Below are 19,148 nucleotides of genomic sequence, written 5' to 3' on the forward strand. Positions count from 1 at the left end.
TCTGGCGAAGTTCCTCTCACGGTCCGGGGGTCACCGAGACCAGGTAGTCACCGAGGGGACCACGTAACAATATATATATATATATATATATATATATATATATATATATATATATATATATATATATATATATATATATATATATCAGGTCACTGAATTCGACCACCAATTATATTTGAGGTTAAAAGGATGCTCTACTGAGTGCCATTCTTCTTTGTTCTCTTTTGCCAAGAGTCACTCCATGAGTGATTTTTCATCTGTCTGTCTGTCAATCGCCTACAGGTCACAATTTTAACCAATCTTCACGAAACTTCACCACATGGTAGAGTTGGTCATAAGGAAGAAGCCTATTGTTTTTGGGGTCACAGGTTATCTTGAGGTCAAATTTCTATAATTGCCATCTTTCATCCAATTGACTTGAAAATTGAACAGCGTTTGCATATTACATATACTACATTTGGAAACCAACTATATTTGAGGTCAAAAGGTCAAAGGTCAATTCGAGGTCAAACTTCTAACATCATTTTCCCCTGAAAAAACATCACTTTTCATCCTATTAACTTGTAAATTCAACAGCATTTGCACATTGAGTCACTAAATTGGTATACCAACTATTTTTGAGGTCAAAAGGTAAAAAGTCAAGCTAAGGTCAAACTTCCGAAATCATCTATTTTCATCTGAAAAATCATCAATTTACATCTAATTGACTTGACAATTGAACAGCATTTACATAGTGCCCCACTAAATTGGGAAACGGACTTTTTAAGTTCAAAAGGTCAACTCAAGGTCAAGCTTGTGAATCATAAATTTTCATCTTAACAATCATCAATTTTCATCCAATTAACCTGAAGATTAAACAGCATTTACATATTGAGTCACTGAATTGGGAAACCAACTATTTTAAGGTCAAAAGCTCAAAGGTCAACCTTCTAAAAGCATCAATTTTCATATGAAAAATCATAAGTTTACATCCGATTGACTTGAAAATTTAACAGCATTTGCATAGTGCCTCACTGAATTGGGAAACCAACTATTTTAAGGTCAAAGGTCAACTCTAGGTCAAACTTCAAAAATAATCAATTTTCATCTGAAAAATCATCACTTTTCATCCTATTTACCCAAGCTTTGATCAACATCGTCAATTTTAATCTTGATGAAATGGACAATTTGCTGGATCAATGGCATCCTTTGAGGGGAGGGGGGGGGGAGGGGCGGGGAGGGAGGGTGGATTTTGTGTGAGTATTTTGCAAGCAAGCAAGCATTTTTGCAAGCAAGACATCTTGTTTGTCTGTTTGTCCGCACAGAATAAATATGATTTTCTCTGCAACCGTTGGTCCGATTGACAGGAAATTTTCACCATCGGTGCGCCTCCTGTATAATTTTTTCATGATAATTATGACGTCATAGGTCACTTGGTATGGGCGCCCTCTTGGAAAAACCGAAAAACTTTGCACCTCTATATCTCCGAAAGCGCTGCATAGAAAACATTGAGACATGGCTCATTGTAAAGATCTCTCCATGTGGAATAACATACGTTAAGGATGATGTCAAAAATTCTTCCATCATGACGTCATAATTCGACAAGTACAAAACTTCTTTCGATCAAGATGAAATTTCTTGAGCGTCATCTAGGGATAAATTGGTGGAGAAAAAATAATAATGATGATGTCATCGGTCACGTGGTTCGGCCGCCATATTTGTTTTAACACAAAAGCCTTAAAAACCACTAAAAACACGTCCTGGTGAGGGTCTGCGATCTCTGCTCTTTCTTGTTCTACATGTTTCGAGTCAACAATGCACCAACCATACACCGCTTCAACCCAGTAACTTTGCTGTCATGACAAAGGGATTGCAGTGGTACGATTATATTTACGATATTATTATTATTGTTATTATTGTTTTGTTAGTAACGTTATTATTATTATGAAAACGATACTACTGTATTAAGAAACCTGGGATAATTTGTCCGAAGCGGCCTGAAGTTGAAGCTTTCGATATTTGATGGTTATTTTAACAATCCTCAGCAAGATGGTTTGTGTTTCACACTGAATGAAAAACGTAAAAGGTAGAGCATGGCGATTGTGATATATGACAGGTTCGACGATATGCTTGGCCTAAACGGCATAGAAATCAAAATGGCGGTGTGTGGAGAGTCAGCCGTCGTATGTCGTAGTGACATCACAGATGTAGTCACATCACATCACCCCTGTCATGAGACCAGATCCTCAGCTCTGATTGGTGTACGTTTGTGAGGGACATACGTATGTACATACATATGGACAAGACAACTTTGCCCAATGGGCTATGCCATATAAAGGCAGATTCCCCTGCTTACAGCAGCTTATCTGAACGGACATTCATGTTTTACATTTTTGTGTCACCGCAATGCTTGAAAAGTATTATTTTGCTGTGCGGGAGAGATGTGATCATTTTGGACATTTCAGCTCTGCTGGTACGGCGAATTGTCTGAGGTTTGAGTTCCACGTCAGAGGTTAATTCACAATGGGTCTTTGTGCTAAACATGTTACGTGATGTAAAAACTTGAATAAGAGCATCTCTTAGTGTCGCTTGGATGCAACAGCGACGACTTTTGGCTGATGATTAGAAAGATATCTCCGATTCCTACTTCCATGCCCAGATTTGTGTCACTTATTGATGTTGTCACTCAAGGCTCTTAAAGGAGATAATCAAATAAATATATAATGACTATAGAAAACATGGCAGGAACAAATGGTTTGCATTAAGAAAAGACAAAATGGAACTGGATGGGAAGGCCATGAACATCGTGCAGGCCATGAACATGGAGAAAATGTACCACCCTGTCACCCTGTGAAAATTCAAGGAAAAGTATCAAAATAAAATACTTCAGTTTTCACATCGAGGAATACTGACTGCCTGGAATCATATTAGAATAAAGGTACGTGAGCCAATTCACCTTTATTTTAAAAAATTGGATTCCGAAACAGACGAGTTTGAATTGCATTGAACAGGTTGAAATAAAATGGAGGAGCCGATAAGAAACCAAGACGTGGAATTCCACAGCTTAGGGCCATCTACATATTATGTATCCTACATTTGGGAAGGGCTTTGGAAGAGGAGTGGAAGCGAGTGAACAGTGAAAATGAAAATTTCATTTAATTCATTCCTGCGTTGGGCCTGTAAGGCTTTAAAAAAAAAATCCAACAAACTATTAACAGCAAATTGTAAAAAAATAAATAAAAGAAAGTACAGATTGGAAGTCGTACCAAGAATGCGAGACTTATCTCACACTTTCAGAAGTAAATGCAAGGCATGATGGGTAATATTGGGGGAAGAGGAGTGGCCGAACCCAGTTATCCGTCCATGGTTAACGGTGCAACACAGCCTTGTTGCTATTGTCATTATCCTCGTATATTTATTGGCGTGTGAATTCCGCAATGGGAATCTATCTATGGCCGAACTTTGGTGGGCAAGTGGACCCCGTAAAGAGAGGACGATGCGGTTGCCTTTACCTGCTGATGAGAGCAGATGAGCTGGATGGAACTCAGATGAGCCGGCTGGAACTCAGATGAGCCGGCTGGAACTCAGATGAGCCGCCTGGAACTCAGATGAGCCGCCTGGAACTCAGATGAGCCGGCTGGAACTCAGATGAGCCGGCTGGAACTCAGATGAGCCGGCTTCCTGGAACAGCGTCGTAGCAGCTCACGCAGCTCTTCATCTTCTTTTTCTTTCATTCTTTTTTGTACGAGTTAAAACAATGTACCACACCATCACTTGGGGTTATGCGACTTAACATTGAGATGTCTTGAAAAATACATTTCCAAATGTCTCTTTCACACAGTATTAGCAGGGATGTTCATCAAGGAAATTAAGCATTTCACAAATATGCGCGTATCTACCAGCCTTTGTATTTTTGTATTGGTAGAAATAAAATTATAATGTAAACTCATGTATTGCGACTTTCCCTTTTATTAAAACGTCTCAATTTCTTTATGAACTTTACCTATTTACCCAACCTTTTTTTAAACACCCACACCAATTTTGCTCTCCTTGGTTCATTTTATCTGCATCACTTAAACGTATAAAGTAGTAGTAAGTACCGTACCTGTATAATCTAAGGTAAAGCCTAACCACACAGGTTGATCGTTTGTTTCATTCACATTCCCCTCTTTGATGCCACACCACACCACGTCAATCCCCGACGGATTGCATCGCTTTACCCAACATTCCTTTCGTCCCATCTTAGTATGTCGATTCGTAAGATCCAAGAAAACATCAGTGAGGATATCGGGCACCTGATTCTGGGGCAGGTCATGTGGCTCTGTCCGAAGGTTTTTAGCACGTGTGATCAAGGAAGATGGCCTGGTATTGCAATCCCCAAAAGCGAGGTTAAACACATGTTCACCAGTGAAAATATATAATTTATGATCAAGTCATGGGAGCATGTTTGCAAATCGTATTTGGTTTGTGGTCGACTGATAGCGGGCACCAGGACTCAGCCAGAACCAGAAACGATGGTGGAATGAAAATATGCAATCGATTTCAGCTATATTTAAGTTTGAGAACCCCATTTGAATATTTGCAATATGTTGGTACCAAAATTCATTCAACAAATGCTTTGTCCTTCAAAGTCAAAGTCACCAATAAATTGGTAGATCGGAGACTGATTGTGGAGAATCAAAGTGGTGATCCTTGAGGTCAAGCAGACCGAATGTACATAGAACCAACCGAGCAATCCTTGAGCCACGCACACTTGAGATGACTGTTCCAAATGTTTCTGTCACTCTCATGGCACTTCTGTTTTCACGACCGCCTCCACTGGTACATCCCCGGCCCGGTTTGCCGCCCATGTGTTCTCTGCAGCACGTACCAGCTCGACGACCGCCTGGTACTCCTGCTGTCCAACAAGCGGCGCCTCTTGCCCTGATGCACAGGCCACATGTGTGCACACACAGACACACAAACACACACACCTGTTCTCAGTGGTTAGCTTTCACCATTCAGGCAGCAGCATTATCAGCATGCCACTGGAAAGATCCACGTCTTAGTACATGAGGTTTCTCACCGTGGAGTGTACGTAGGAAGTGGAGTAACAGGTGTCTGTAGGCCTCAGAAAGTCTGTCACCTGGATTGCCACTCCCTTGACCTACTATGCATGCTGAACCACGCGCACTCAATCCCAGGGCTGAGGAGCTCTCCAGGCAGAGTGTTCCCTCAGAACCACGGACCTACGGAGTCAGTGGTAATGGAGTGATTATCAGGATTTTTGCTTCCATTGACTCTTGTCGAATATGGTATGAGCTTTCTGACATGACTATAATCGGTCACCCTGATGCGACAAAGGTAACATACTGTCTCAGCGAGTGTGCCAACCACCATATGAGACGTTTCAAGTTGTGGTCCCATCTGCCAGCATTTGCAGGCTGATGTTAAAGACCGCACGGTGTCTTTTGCAAGAGTTGACCAATGCGTGCCGGCACCCAGGCAAATTCCAAATCACTACCCTAATCTACCGGACACAGCTGCATTCACAGAAGTAATGCAACCAGCAGCCAGGTGTTGCATACAAATACATGAAGCAAAAATATTCAGATGTAACAAATTATCCAAAAAAATGTAAAAGAATAACAAATTGCAGCCTTAAGTTATTTAACTTAAATTTAAAAAACATTAAAATCAATGTCATTGTCATGATTTTTTTTGCACCTGCAAGTCAGAAGCTTCCACTCCTCTCCCAAATCACCCACCTCTACGTGGAGCTCCCAACCCCCTGCTGCCCATCTCCCAACGTCAACCACTCCCACAGCACCGTGGCTGAACCGCAGAGCCACGCTAACCGCATCAGCATCACCCGCTTCACCGGCCTCTGCACCACAACACATCACCACAACATTCATGATCGACAGAATGCAACCTTCAAAGACAAGGAACATGCTGGGCCCCAAACTCCCCACCCAAAACTCCTTTCAAAATAATTCTTCCTTACTAAGTCCTCAGCCCACAGGCAAAGCACCTTGCCTTTTGGAATTTTTATTTACTTGAGTTATATAAATCACCCTACAGGATCAGGGTGTGTTTGTAAAATTAAATGCGACCAAGAGATCCCCTCGTACCCCGACCTGTCTAGTCTCATCCAACCGGTCTCACCACCTATCTAGCTCCTATGCCCCATTTCCTCTAGAGTGACTCCTTACTTTTTGAAGCTTGCCAATTCTTCATCAACTTCATACATTTAAAACGGCCGAAATATCAATTGTGATAATAATACCTCTTGTTTTTAAAGTTCTTTTTATTGTTGGATAGCTGAGTGATACCACAGAATACGAACCTCATCAAGGCTATTTCCGTCTATGTCGTCCTGTCGGACAAATAAACAATATATTTATTAACTCAAAGTCAATAAGAATACGCAAACTGTTGTGGGAAATTAAGTGCAGATGACGTTTCGAGTTCATCAAAGCATAATAAGGAAAAAGGGGAAGGGGTTAAATAGTGGTGGGCACTACCAGCTGCAGAGCTCTTTCCCTGGATGTGCCAGCATTTACACGCTGACTTACACGATCTTTCCCTTGCTTTCCCTACTTCTAATCGTTTACTTGGAAGGCACAAAGAGGTACCACCAATTTCCCGTCGACTCGCTCAGAGCAAGGGTACTGACACACATTTACGATTTTCTCAACACATTACAAAAAATTCACCACATTTCTCCCCACACGGCACATTACATCATCACCCTCTCTTCTTTCATCCCCTCCCCTTTTCACGATGGGACCACGTACACTCACGGGCTTGCATCGGGTGAGTGAGGGGTCACCAACAAGTCCCGCCTTCTGTATATCTCTATCTATCAACCTTACTCATCTAACTTTCCGGAATGAATGAGGCGCCTATGTCTGTCGAGGGGTAAGATTGTAAAGAGATAAGATCCGTTCTTGTGTGACACTGCATTGTGGTAAATACGTGCTTTTGTTTAGCAAGACCTTTCATTTCCTTGATTGCCTCTTTCTCTATTGGTTATACACGAGTGTGCAAATAGTGAATGGGAGTTTTGCTCTACAGTTTCACTAGGACGGACTAGCCGACATCCCACTTTCGGTTCCGTTCTGCCATACCGAATTGATAAATAAGGGTGGGGCGTCGAGAGCACGGTTCCCTATCTGGGGGCGGAGTGGGGGGAGTTAATTTGCTGTGAAGGTAAAGCGGGAATTGGACACGAGGACCCTACCTAAATTAACCGTCTCAGACGGTGCCTGTGCTCGCTTAGCAACCTGTCGTGCCACTAGTGCAGCGGCATAGCAAAAATTTAAGAAGAATTGTGCATTTTGTGATGGAAGCACCAAATTTGGCACAATGATAGAATGTTATATTTAGAACATTTTCAGATATGGAACCACTTTGAAATTCACCCAAGGTCGCCGCCATATTGGATTTCAAAATGGCGGCTTTAAAAATCTGTAACCCTTAGGGGGGGTGGCGGAAACAAATCCTACAGGCACAATTATTGCCCCATTCACCCTATAGCTTTTCTAACATCAGTAGACACATTACAGCGGCGATTCTGAGTTCAAGGGAACATCTAGGGGTCTGGGGAGTGAAAAATTTGAAAATTTCGGCCAAAAATACCCCTAAAAGAGGTCATTTGGTGTCAAATTTCAGGGGGGGTCGTGTATTGTCCTGTAGATAAAACATGCTGGTCCGTTGATTAACCCCTAATTAAACGACTTTTTTGTTTGTTTGCTCCATCCAGGTTTCAATCATGTCGAAGCAGTTCAAGTTAGTTCATGTTACCAAGCATGTAACTTCAACGCCAAAGACGCCACTGGACTGGGAACTCTGTGTTCTGTGTCAAGTTGATATAGGAGAGTCCCTACAGTGTCCTGCTGTCACGAAAAGAACTTATGCAGGTGCTGGATACAAGACACTTGAAGCCAATCTATCAGCATTCAATAAACTAGGCAAGCTGCCACAAGACGTGGACTTGCAACGACTGGATGAAGGCCAAGGGATAGCTGCCACTCTAGCTGCCCACCAAGCCAAGTGGCACAAGTCATGCAGGGTGAAATATAACACTACCAAGCTACAGCGGGTACAGAAGAGAAGTCATTCAGCGGGAAGCCCTATCCCCAGTACAATCACAGATAAGTACAAGCTTACTAGGTCTCAGGCAGCTTGTGTTGATAGCATATGCGACAATTTGTGCTTCTTCTGCCAGCAAGAGCTTGGTTTGGAGTTTCATCAAGCAGTGACATTGGAACTAGATAAACACGTTCGCAAGGCTGCAGAGTTTCTTCAGGATACCACTTTGTTAGCCCAACTGAGTGCTGGGGACATGGTCGCAAGAGAGGCCAAGTACCATAAGAAATGTTTGACATCCCTATACAACCGCGTGAGGGCAGCAAAAAAGCTTGCTGAGCAAAGCCAGAGCACGGTAGATGTCATTTCAGCAATAGTCCTTGCTGAACTGGTAACGTACATAGAGGAAACTGCTAAAGAAGAAGACACTGCTCCTGTATTCAAAATGGCAGACCTCACCAAGCTCTACACAATGAGAATGGAACAGTTCGGAGTTGTGCTGGAAACACGAGTCCATACAACCAGACTCAAGGAGCGTATCCTGGCACACTTCCCTGATCTGCAGGAGCACAGGCAGGGAAGAGATGTCCTGCTGGTGTTTCAGGAAGACATTGGCAGTGCATTAGCCAAGGCATGTCAACATGATATTGACAGTGATGTTGTGCACCTGGCACGAGCTGCAGGGATTATAAGGAAGGATATGTTCCAGTCATCTCAGCCTTTCAATGGGTCCTTCTCAAACAAATGTCAAGAAGAGTCTGTGCCACAACTGCTGCTGACAATGGTCTCCATGATTTTAGAGGGCGCAGGCATCAAAGATCAGGCATGTCAGTCATCGGCATCGGCGTCTGTGACAATAGCTCAACTTCTCAAATACAACAGTGTGAAGCATGAGAGGAGAGGTGCAGGCACAGACGTACGACACAGCATTAGTCAAGAGACTCCTTTGCCAATATATCTTGGCTTGATGCTTCATGCCCATACGAGAAAGAGGGAACTGGTTGACACATTATCTGGACTAGGGATCAGCATTGCCTATGATAGAGTGCTACGGATCTCTGCAGAGCTGGGGAACGGGGTCTGTCAGCGCTTTCGGGCAGAGAAGGTGGTCTGTCCCCCAAAGCTCCGCGGTGGAGTGTTCACCACATCAGCTGTGGATAATATAGACCACAATCCCAGTTCCACGACAGCACACGACTCCTTCCACGGAACTGGTATTTCATTGATACAACATCCAGACTATGACAATCAAGGCACAGACCGAGGTATTGTCATCATCGGGGGTGTCTCAAATGTCAAGACTGTGGAGGACCTTCCACGGTATTACACAGATGTACAACCAGTTAGTTCACTTGCCAAAAGCCACCCTGTACCAGCTGGAACCCAGGCGTCGCTGCAGAGGAATCCTGCACAAGCTGAACTGGATAAAGAGAAGAGGTGGCTCCAGACTGTGAAGGATGCATGTGACAGTGGTGACACACAGAATCCAGGAAACATTTCTTGGGCTGCACATCACGCAGAGAACCAATCGGCCAAGGATACTAGTATCACAGTCACACCCACTGCCTTGCTTCCCCTCTTCCATGACCAAGCCCACTCAGTGGCAATGATCCGCCATGCCATGGATGTCGTGAAAGCAGCGATCAATGAGCTAAACCCTGGACAGATACCCGTCGTCACACTGGACCAACCACTTTATGCGATCGCCAAGCAGGTGCAATGGAACTGGCCAGACACACATGGTGAAGATCTCTTTGTGGTCATGCTGGGTGGTCTACACACAGAGATGGCAGCTTTGAAGACAGCAGGAGACTGGCTGCAAGACAGCGGTTGGACACAGGCATTGGTTCAGGCAGAGATAGCAACAGCTGGCACAGCAGACTCCTTCTTGCGTGCAGCTCACGTCAGCCGTACAAGACGCGCCCACCAAGTAACTGTTGCTGCCCTACACATACTGCAGCATCGTGCATATGACATATACAACGAAAGAGCAACTGCAAGAGATGAGGAACCATTGGAGTTCGAGGCATGGTGTGACCAGAGAGCAGCGGCATGTCCACAGTTTCAGTACTGGGCCACTGTACTTAACCTGGAGCTCTGTATACTCCTCTACATACGTTCACTGAGAGAGTCCAACTTCACGCTGTACATGGACACCCTACCAGAGCTAGCTGCATGGTTCGCTGCATTGGGCCATATCCACTATGCTCGCTGGTTACCAGTCCACATCAGGGACATGGTTGGCATTGCAGAGAAACACCCAGATGTTGCTGCCAAGTTCCATGCGGGGCACTTCACATCCAAGAAGACTAGGCATGCTTTCTCCGCCATCTCCCTAGACCAGGCTCATGAACAAAACAATGCCACGGTCAAAGGCGATGGCGGGGCAGTGGGCCTAACTGAAAATCCAAGTGCCCTTCGACGGTGGATGGTGGCTGGCCCCGAATATGGCGTCAGTAAATCAACTTCTAAGTAGAACCATTCAATTCCTTGACCTCAAGTTTGTACATCCAGACACTAAAATCAAGGCTGTAGCTGGTATAGAACCAGAAATATTTGTAATTAAAGATTTTTAAGCCGCCATTTTGAAATCCAATATGGCGGCCACATTGGGGTGAATTCCAAAGTGGTTCCATATCTGAAAATGTTCTCCATATAATATTCTATCATTCTGCCAAATTTGGTGCTTCCATCACAAAATGCACAATTGGTTTGCTATGCCGCTGCACTACACGGAGTTATCTGCGGCTCGTCGGCTTCAGGGTCATAGGTCGGGAAGTGGGTCCGAGAGGCCACTCATGACATGGTCGGCAAACCCGTAACAATATGTAATGTTGTGAACCAGCAAGAGCAGCTAACCAGACAAGAGGTGTAATCATCAATATGTCTATATATATATATTGTTGCGGTTTTGAGAGTGTACATATGACATCATTAAAGGTTAAAGGTTTTCCCCCCATAGTTAGTCCACAAGCAACACGTAGGCCCATTAGAATTAGTTATGTCATAGTATGTGTAAGAGTAGGCCATTTCCCCAGTGACATCTGCGTTGTGTAAAGAATTGAGCTTAGGTCCTTTCATTTTGCGGCCACCCTTCATTTTCATCAATGGGCAAACTCGATCCCACGCCCCATTTTGGCTGATCCCTCCATGTGTGGTGCTTTGGCTGCCAGGAGCACTAGCTGCCCTTTGCTCGTTCAAACTAGTCGGGTAACCACGAGGTAGGCCTGGAAAGAGGGAGGAGCGCGAGGGTCGAGGTGTGGCCACGTCAAGCAGCGCGTAAGAAGGCGGTGACGGTAAGGGCAACAGCCAACCAGGGAAGGGCAACAGCCAACCAGGGCTGAGAGGGCATGGCTTGATGGGGTATGGCACAATGCATTGAGTAAGTTCGAGAGGGTTCGCTGGGCAAAGCTATATAAGTCTTCACACAAAGCCCTTGAACAGGACTCGTGGGGAAAGGGCGTGCTGAGAGGACTTGCAAAGAAGGACACGTGGGGAAAGGCCATGCTGGGAGGACTGCAACGAATTGCGCTTTGTAAAAGGACTGTATGAGGACCGAGCGAAATGGCTGATACGAGAGAACTGATCCGGAGCACTCGTGTGAGAACAGCACTGAGAGGACCGGCGTGCACATGACAGTTTCGAGGCATTGATTGAGAAGCGCATTGAGAAGCGCATATTGAACTGTCCGTTTATTACGTACGCAGCACCGCGAGTGTAACCGCCAAAGCCAGCCCTACCATTCGCCCCGTAATAATCCCGTGCGCCAAACGACACGTAGAGAGCTCCTGCCGTCTGGTTCATCTGCTTCGCGGTGCGAGTTGGGGACCGGAGAGCGAGCTGCCTGGACGCCATCCCTGGACCATCGACCTGTTCGTCTGCAACCCCTTGTGAGTGTGTCTGAGTGTGACGGGCCCGTTCTTGGGATAAGTTAAAACTGTTTAAGACTGCACTGTGTATTCTTCTTCTTCTTATTGTACAAAGTGGAAATAAATCTGTTATTCCTTTTCTTCCCAAATTCGACCGTTTCAGTCATTTCCTCCATTGGGTAAGCATGGCACGATTACGGACCGCTTGGATCGGGTTTAGTCCTTGATAACGGCTCAGGTCACGGGTTCGCTACCGCTCGGCGTTTCCACCAACACCCGTGATTCGGGCGGGGCTTATTTCCTCGTTTCTGGGCGGCGCGAGTACTTAGGTATTAGTGATTAGTCCTACGACCCTACTTCCCGCTGTCCAGGAGTGACGTCATCGGTCCCGGGTCCCGTCGGCTAGTAAAAGACAAGGGGACTAATCCCCCATTGGTAAGGGGAAAGGCCGGCGCAGAGATCCGCAACAATTGGTGTCGGGGAGTGGGACTGGACCCGAAGTGCGCCTAATGCACTCAAATTATGAGCGGCCGAAATTTAATTATTAACATCCAAATTAAAATCGTGCCATGGATAACCAAGACGGTCGGATGCCGGTGGGGGTAAATGAGGAGAATGAGGAGTTAGAATCAACCCAGGAACCCCGGGAAGAATTGGGAGAAATGGAGGATGCAATTGAGGAGGGTACAGCAGTAGAGGTAGCAGGGGAAGAAAATGGCGGCACCTCGCAGATGGCGGCAGAAGCCGAGCCCGCTGAGTGGACCGGGCATGACATTGGGTTATACCTGGCCCAGATAATGAGGAAATTGGACGCCCAAGGTGACAAATCCACCAAAGAAATGAAAGAAATGAAGTGCGAATTGAAAGAAACCATTAGAGCCCAAAAGGACGAAATTTGGGGAATAAATAGTAGCGTAAATAAAATAAATGGGAGAATGGACATCCAAGGAAAAAAGATGGATGCGCAAAGTAGCCAATTGAAAGAATTGGGGGACAAATCCACCCGGGAAATGGAGAAGGCGAAAAATGAATTGGGAAGCAAAATGGGTGGCCGATTGGAAGAAATGGGTGGCCAATTGAAGGAAATGGGGGACAAATCTACCTGGGAAATAAAAGGGTTGGAAAACAAGATGGGGGATCAAATAGAGGAGGTAAAAAACGGGCTGGAAAGCAAAATGGACATCCGAGGGGAGTTAATAATAGAGATGGGGAAAGACATAAGGCGCAGGTTGAGCAGGAAAGTCGCATTGGTACGCGACGGGGTGACACGATTTGAGGAACGCGGGGAAAGCGAGTTTGAGCAGAGCACAGTTAACTTGACCGGGGTAGAAATCGCGACATGGGGTATAGAAAAGCCGACGGCCACCGAATTAGAAGAGAAAATTTTAAGCGCGCCGGCGGTCGTTGGGCTAGGAAAAGGAAAATAAATTATAATGGAAATTGGGGACGAAGAGACGGCAGAATTAGAAATTAAATTGGAGGAAAAGATGGAATACGTGCAAAGTCCGTGTTCGCATTGTGATGTCGTGCTGCCTAACTCCAATGAAAGTTTGCAGGTGTGGGAGGAGAAGAGAATCCCGAAGGTGAGTAGGGTTGTGTATGGCGCGAAAATGTATGGCGCGAAAGTGTTTGGCGGAAAAGATTTTTCGCGCGCTTGGGATCGCGACGTCACCCGGGCGCTCGTGGAAGGTCCGTGGTGCGATATGTGAAAGTGAATGGAGCGCGTGTGCGAACGGCGCCGGAGCACGAGTGTGAAACCAAGAATGAGAGTGAATGCACAACGGTGTGTATGTGTGAAGAGTGTGAAACGGAGTGTGATACAGAGTGTGCGATGGCCGAGGAGAGTGTGCGGGAGTGCACACCAGAGCGTGTGATTGGGTGTGTGCAGGAGTACACACCCATGGTATTTACTGAGGATGTAACAAAAGAGTGTGCGCAAGGGTGTGCGATGGCCAAGTGTGTTACGGAGTGTGTGACAATGGAGTGTGCGAGCGGCGTGAGTGCGCCTGAGTGGTGTGCACCTGAGTGCTCAAGGGAAGAGTATGCACGAGCGAGTGCGGTAACAGAATGTATGGAGTGTATGGGAGGCGCTGGAGCGCCTCGATGTGTGAGTATGGGAAGGGTCGCGTGGTGTGAGAATGCGATTCGGGCATCGACGCAGACCGGGGCAGCGCTTAGGCCGACGTATAGCCGACGCGAGCTCTCAGGGCGTGGTGCGCTTTGTATGCTGCGGGGACCGATGCGGATCGTTGCCGCGGCGGTCTCGCAAGGAGTGCCGTGTACGATTCGTGCCGGGTCCTGCCCTGCATGGTCCGTGCTGCGCCTTGGCGGAAGAGGCAAACGGCACGGTTTGAGGGGAGGAAGGAGAGGTCGGACCTTCGCCCCCTGGCGGGCGCGGTGCTCCGACTGGGGGAGGTTGGGCCATCGTGCCGGAGACCGAAAGGCTCCGCGCAGAGATGGTGCCTGGAACCTTGGCCCAAGTCTGCCTCCTCCCCAGAATCGAAAATGCTGGACGGACCCAACCAACAGGAGACCAACCACCCGCATGCATTGCTCGGCTTTGCGGAGCCGAGCTGTGACGAAAATGTATTCCCACCCGCCGAGGCTCGAGAGTAGTGGACAGTTAGCCATAGTGTTGGCGAATGGTAGCTTTACTATTCATGTAAATTATGAAAGTGTATGCACATGAGCTATAGATTATGGGGATGGCAGTGAAAGCTTGCCGAGGGTGGGCTAGGATATTGTTAGGGATTTAGAAATGACAGTAGGGACAAGATTTAAGTAGGGACATTGGTACGAGTAGAGGGGACGTAGAGAGATTAGTTGGCTGATAATGACGAGGGAGTGCTTAGTGTAAGGGAAGACGGGAAAGCACGAGTATTAGAGGGAAGTAGTTAATTAGATGATGCTGTGTGTATGAGCTTGAGATTGAGAATCTTTGTGATGAGTTTGAGCAAATGAGGAATTGAATGAGAATCTTTGTGGTGAGCGTGAGTAAATGAGGAATTGGTCGGGGATGACCAGAGAAAGTGTATAAGTGGTATATTGAGGGTAAATGGAGTTGTGTTGAGTGAATGGACCTGCATGGTGTGCAAGTGAAGAGCAGGTGTGTGGAATAAATGGTCTGGGATGAGTGGTGTGGAATGAGTGGTGTGGAGTGCATGGTGCGAAGGAGTGAATGGGGGGGAGGATGGACCCCTTCACGAATACCTGGGGAGGGTAGTTTAAAGTTAGGTAGAGGGTTCAGGCAAATTGTTGGATATTGACACCTGTGGTGCGAGTAGTTGCAAAGAAGTGCTTTGAGGGGTGCATGAGTCTGTGGAAATGGCTGGGCGTGAGGGCTTAATTGGTGAGTATAGTTATTGGGGCACTCTGCCACTGGTAGTCTGTCGGCCAGGTGAGGCCGCAGGTAGGCTCTGGGAGCCAGTTAGAGTTCAGCGTAGTGTTCAGTGGGGCCCGAGGATCCTAGGAGAGGACCCGGGTAGCCCAATGCCAGAGAGGGCATCAGAGGGCATCTCACAGAGGGGTGAGAGAGCCAGGAGGGGCCTTCCCCGATTTAGGGTAGTTGTAAGGAGCATGGTAAGCTCAGGTGGCGACTTCAGTGGCGGAGGTGCGCAGGTAGGTAGACCTGCTAGTAGAGCCACACGACCCAACCCCGAAATTGTGCGAAGGCACAGTATTGAAAAATTGGGGAGTGGGACCCAAATTGGTAGGGCACCACAGGGTGGGTCAATGGGAATTGGTTTTTAGAACCGCATAGTGTAAAGAGGCCAATTTAATTGGCTGGGCAAGACCCCGGGTAGTTTAAATGAGTTAATGTTATTAGAGTATAGTTAGGATGATAAATCTCTTCGCACCATCCACATCCACTCACCAAGGTGACAGAACTCCACACCAAGTTTTGCAAATATTTGGATTGTAAAGACGCATCTCGACGTGAGTGTGACATTGTGATATTCCATCTCTTCCTTCATGGGAGGGATTGGACGACGAATTCGGAGTAGAGGGGGGATAGAAAAGACAAGACGTATAGACGAATTTGTAAAGTGTAAATACGGGGAGGGGCAAGGGTAGTGTAGGCTGACATGGGGGGTACGAACGGCTAGGGACGAGCTTTCTCCGCTCGCTCTTCCCGTGCTCCTCATGTTGCATTGCCTTGCATTGTGTGTACCTTTGCGCCCTTTCCTTGCCTAACTCTGCTTGTCTTTCCTCCCCACCCATGGACCCATTTTATTTGTTGAGGGGAGTGTGCAGGAACACTGAACTGTGCTGCGGGACATTGCCACCTGTGCAGCTGCACTCTGCTACCTCGTGCTGCACCAGTACACCTATGGACCACACGTTCTGTGGCCTGGCAACTTTGCTGGAGCAGACAATTGCTGCAAGCGTTATCTTGCCTTGCGGACCACTGATTCTAAGTGGCGTAAATGTCATGCAGATGGACCATGAGATTGGCCCTGCAAATAAAAACGGACACGGTTGTGCATTTTTATTTTATTCCGGTGTGTCAGGAAAGAAGACTTCAAGTTTAATTATGGCACACCGAAGACGAAGCAGGAAGACGCAGGAAGCAGCAGCCCAGCAGCAGCCAAGCAGCAAACATTTATTGTGCATTTTGATGATTGTGCATTTTGGTGCTTTTTGGTGCATTTTCTTTATGGTGTATTGGTGCAGTGCATTCTGTGTTTCTCTCCTTCAAAATTTCTCTCCCACAAAAAGACAGGTCCTGGGTTGTAGAACTGTAAATAATTAGTTAGTCTTGTAAATAACATGCTCGCCACTGGCTTTATGTGTAGTTTGGGAATTCTTTCCGCAATTCGGTTAGCCGTGGGTGTGAGTCTGTTAGTTAATACACAACGCAGTAGGTGGGACATATCTAGTGTTGTAAAACTGTCGCATACAGGGTGTTAGATTAAATGTAGAGGGGAACCACATCTAAGTGTCACACGTAATTTAAAAAGTAGTCCTGACCCTTGCTCAAAACCGGTCGTGCTCACTTGTGTGGGTTCGGCTCGGGGACGAGCCTGGCGAAGGAGGGGGGCAGTGTTGCGGTTTTGAGAGTGCACATATGACATCATTAAAGGTTAAAGGTTTGCCCCCCCATAGTTAGTCCACAAGCAACACGTAGGCCCATTAGAATGAGTTATGTCATAGTATGTGTAAGAGTAGGCCATTTCCCTAGTGACATCTGCGTTGATTAAAGAATTGAGCTTAGGTCCTTTCATTTTGCGGCCACCCTTCATTTTCATCAATGGGCAAACTCGATCCCGCGCCCCATTTTGGCTGATCCCTCCATGTGTGGTGCTTTGGCTGCCAGCAGCATTAACTGCCCTTTGCTCGCTCAAACTAGTCAGGTAACCACGAGGTAGGCCTGGAAAGAGGGAGGAGCGCGAGGGTCGAGGTGTGGCCACGTCAAGCAGCGCGTAAGAAGGCGGTGACGGTAAGGGTAACAGCCAACCAGGGCTGAGAGGGCATGGCTTGATAGGGCGTGGCACGACGCATCGAGTAAGTTCGAGAGGGTTTGCTGGGCAAGGCTATATAAGTCTTCACACAAAGCCCTTGAACAGGACTCGTGGGGAAAGGGCGTGCTGAGAGGACTTGCAAAGAAGGACTCATGGGGAAAGGGCGTGCTGAGAGGACTGCAACGAATTGCGCTTTGTAAAAGGACTGTATGAGGACCGAGCGAACTGGCTGATACGAGAGAACTGATCTGGAGCACTAGTGTGAGAACAGCACTGAGAGGACCGGCGTGCACATGACAGTTTTGAGGCATTGATTGAGAAGCGCATTGAGAAGCGCGTATTGAACTGTCCGTTTATTACGTACGCAGCCCCACGAGTGTAACCGCCAAAGCCAGCTCTACCGTTCGCCCGTAATAATCCCGTGCGCCAAACGACACGTGGAGAGCTCCTGCCGTCTGGTTCATCTGCTTCGCGGTGCGAGTTGGGGACCGGAGAGCGAGCTGCCTGGACGCCATCCCTGGACCATCGACCTGTTCGTCTGCAACCCCATGTGAGTGTGTCTGAGTGTGACGGGCCCGTTTGTCTTGGGATAAGTTAAGACTGTTTAAGACTGCACTGTGTATTCTTCTTATTATTATTGTACAAAGTGTAAATAAATCTGTTATTCCTTTTTTTCCCAAATTTGACCGTTTCAGTCATTTCCTCCATTGGGTAAGCGTGGCACGATTACGGACCGCTTGGATCGGGTTTAGTCCTTGATAACGGCTCGGGTCACGGGTTCGCTACCACTCGGCGTTTCCACCAACGCCCGTGATTCGGGCTGGACTTATTTCCTCGTTTCTTAGCGGCGCGAGTACTTAGGTATTAGTGATTAGTCCTACGACACTACTTCGCGCTGTCCAGGAGTGACGTCATCGGTCCCGGGTCCCGTCGGCTAGTAAAAGACAAGGGGACTAATCCCCCCTTGGTAAGGGGAAAGGCCGGCGCAGAGATCCGCAACAATATATATATATATATATATATATATATATATATGTATATATATATATGTATATATATATTGTTGCGGCTATGAGGATTGTATTTTTTTGATTGTGTGTATTGTAGTGGTAAATTGTTGTGTAACATTGGTTGGATATGGCCCCTCCTGCCTCCAGAGTTGTGTAAAGGTAAAGAGGGCGTCCCGGTAGTTATTCCATGAAACACCACATTGAAGGACACGATAAAACCCTTGTTCAGTAGCTTATATCTTATTATGTGTTTTAGAGCAAGGCCTTGTCTTCCATTAGAATAATACTCCATTGCACCGAATCAATTAAGAATAGCTCCCCTTCAATACCTCCATTTCCCAGCCAAACTCTCCATCTGCGGGTAAAGCAGTTCACAAGCGTGGGGTGCACGCCCTCTCATTTCGCTGCTATAGTGAATATGTGCTCCGTGCTCTGTTTGAACAGGAGGGGCGGGGTCGCCAGGGAGAGGCAAGCCCAGGGCGCGCCACGAAGGGCGGGGCTGTTCAGCCCCATGCCCAAATAAGGAAACAAGCCCGTGGCTCGCCACGAGGGGCGTGCCGTCGGCGCCATGCCCAAATAAGGAGACAAGCCCGTGGGATTACCATACAAGGTCACGAAACAGAGCACGGGGGGGAGGGCGGTACCGAAACCGAGGGGGGCGTGTCACACCCGCGCTGAAGGTTTGGCGAGAAGGGTGCGACGATCGCTGGGACAAGCTACACGAGAGATACGGCAGATGAGTCCAGGTGCGTAAG

The 19,148-nt window shown here is 46.9% G+C and overlaps 1 protein-coding gene across 1 annotated transcript in view; it reads right to left on the bottom strand.

Moving 5' to 3' along the window:
• Positions 1 to 3,721: 3,721 nt before the first annotated feature.
• Positions 3,722 to 19,148, bottom strand: part of LOC137417949 (uncharacterized) — a 78,490-nt gene continuing 63,063 nt past the window's right edge. Inside the window, exons 8-10 of the mRNA XM_068103896.2 lie at positions 5,727 to 5,845; positions 5,045 to 5,207; positions 3,722 to 4,902 (exon numbers count right to left, since the gene is read on the bottom strand). Of these exons, the coding sequence (XP_067959997.2) occupies positions 4,766 to 4,902; positions 5,045 to 5,207; positions 5,727 to 5,845 (419 nt within the window). The 3' untranslated portion in view covers positions 3,722 to 4,765. The remainder of the gene's footprint in view (positions 4,903 to 5,044; positions 5,208 to 5,726; positions 5,846 to 19,148) is intronic.

This window comes from Myxine glutinosa, chromosome 6, assembly GCF_964187855.1.
Source record: "Myxine glutinosa chromosome 6, kmMyxGlut1.1, whole genome shotgun sequence".
Classification (NCBI taxonomy): Eukaryota; Metazoa; Chordata; class Myxini; order Myxiniformes; family Myxinidae; genus Myxine; species Myxine glutinosa.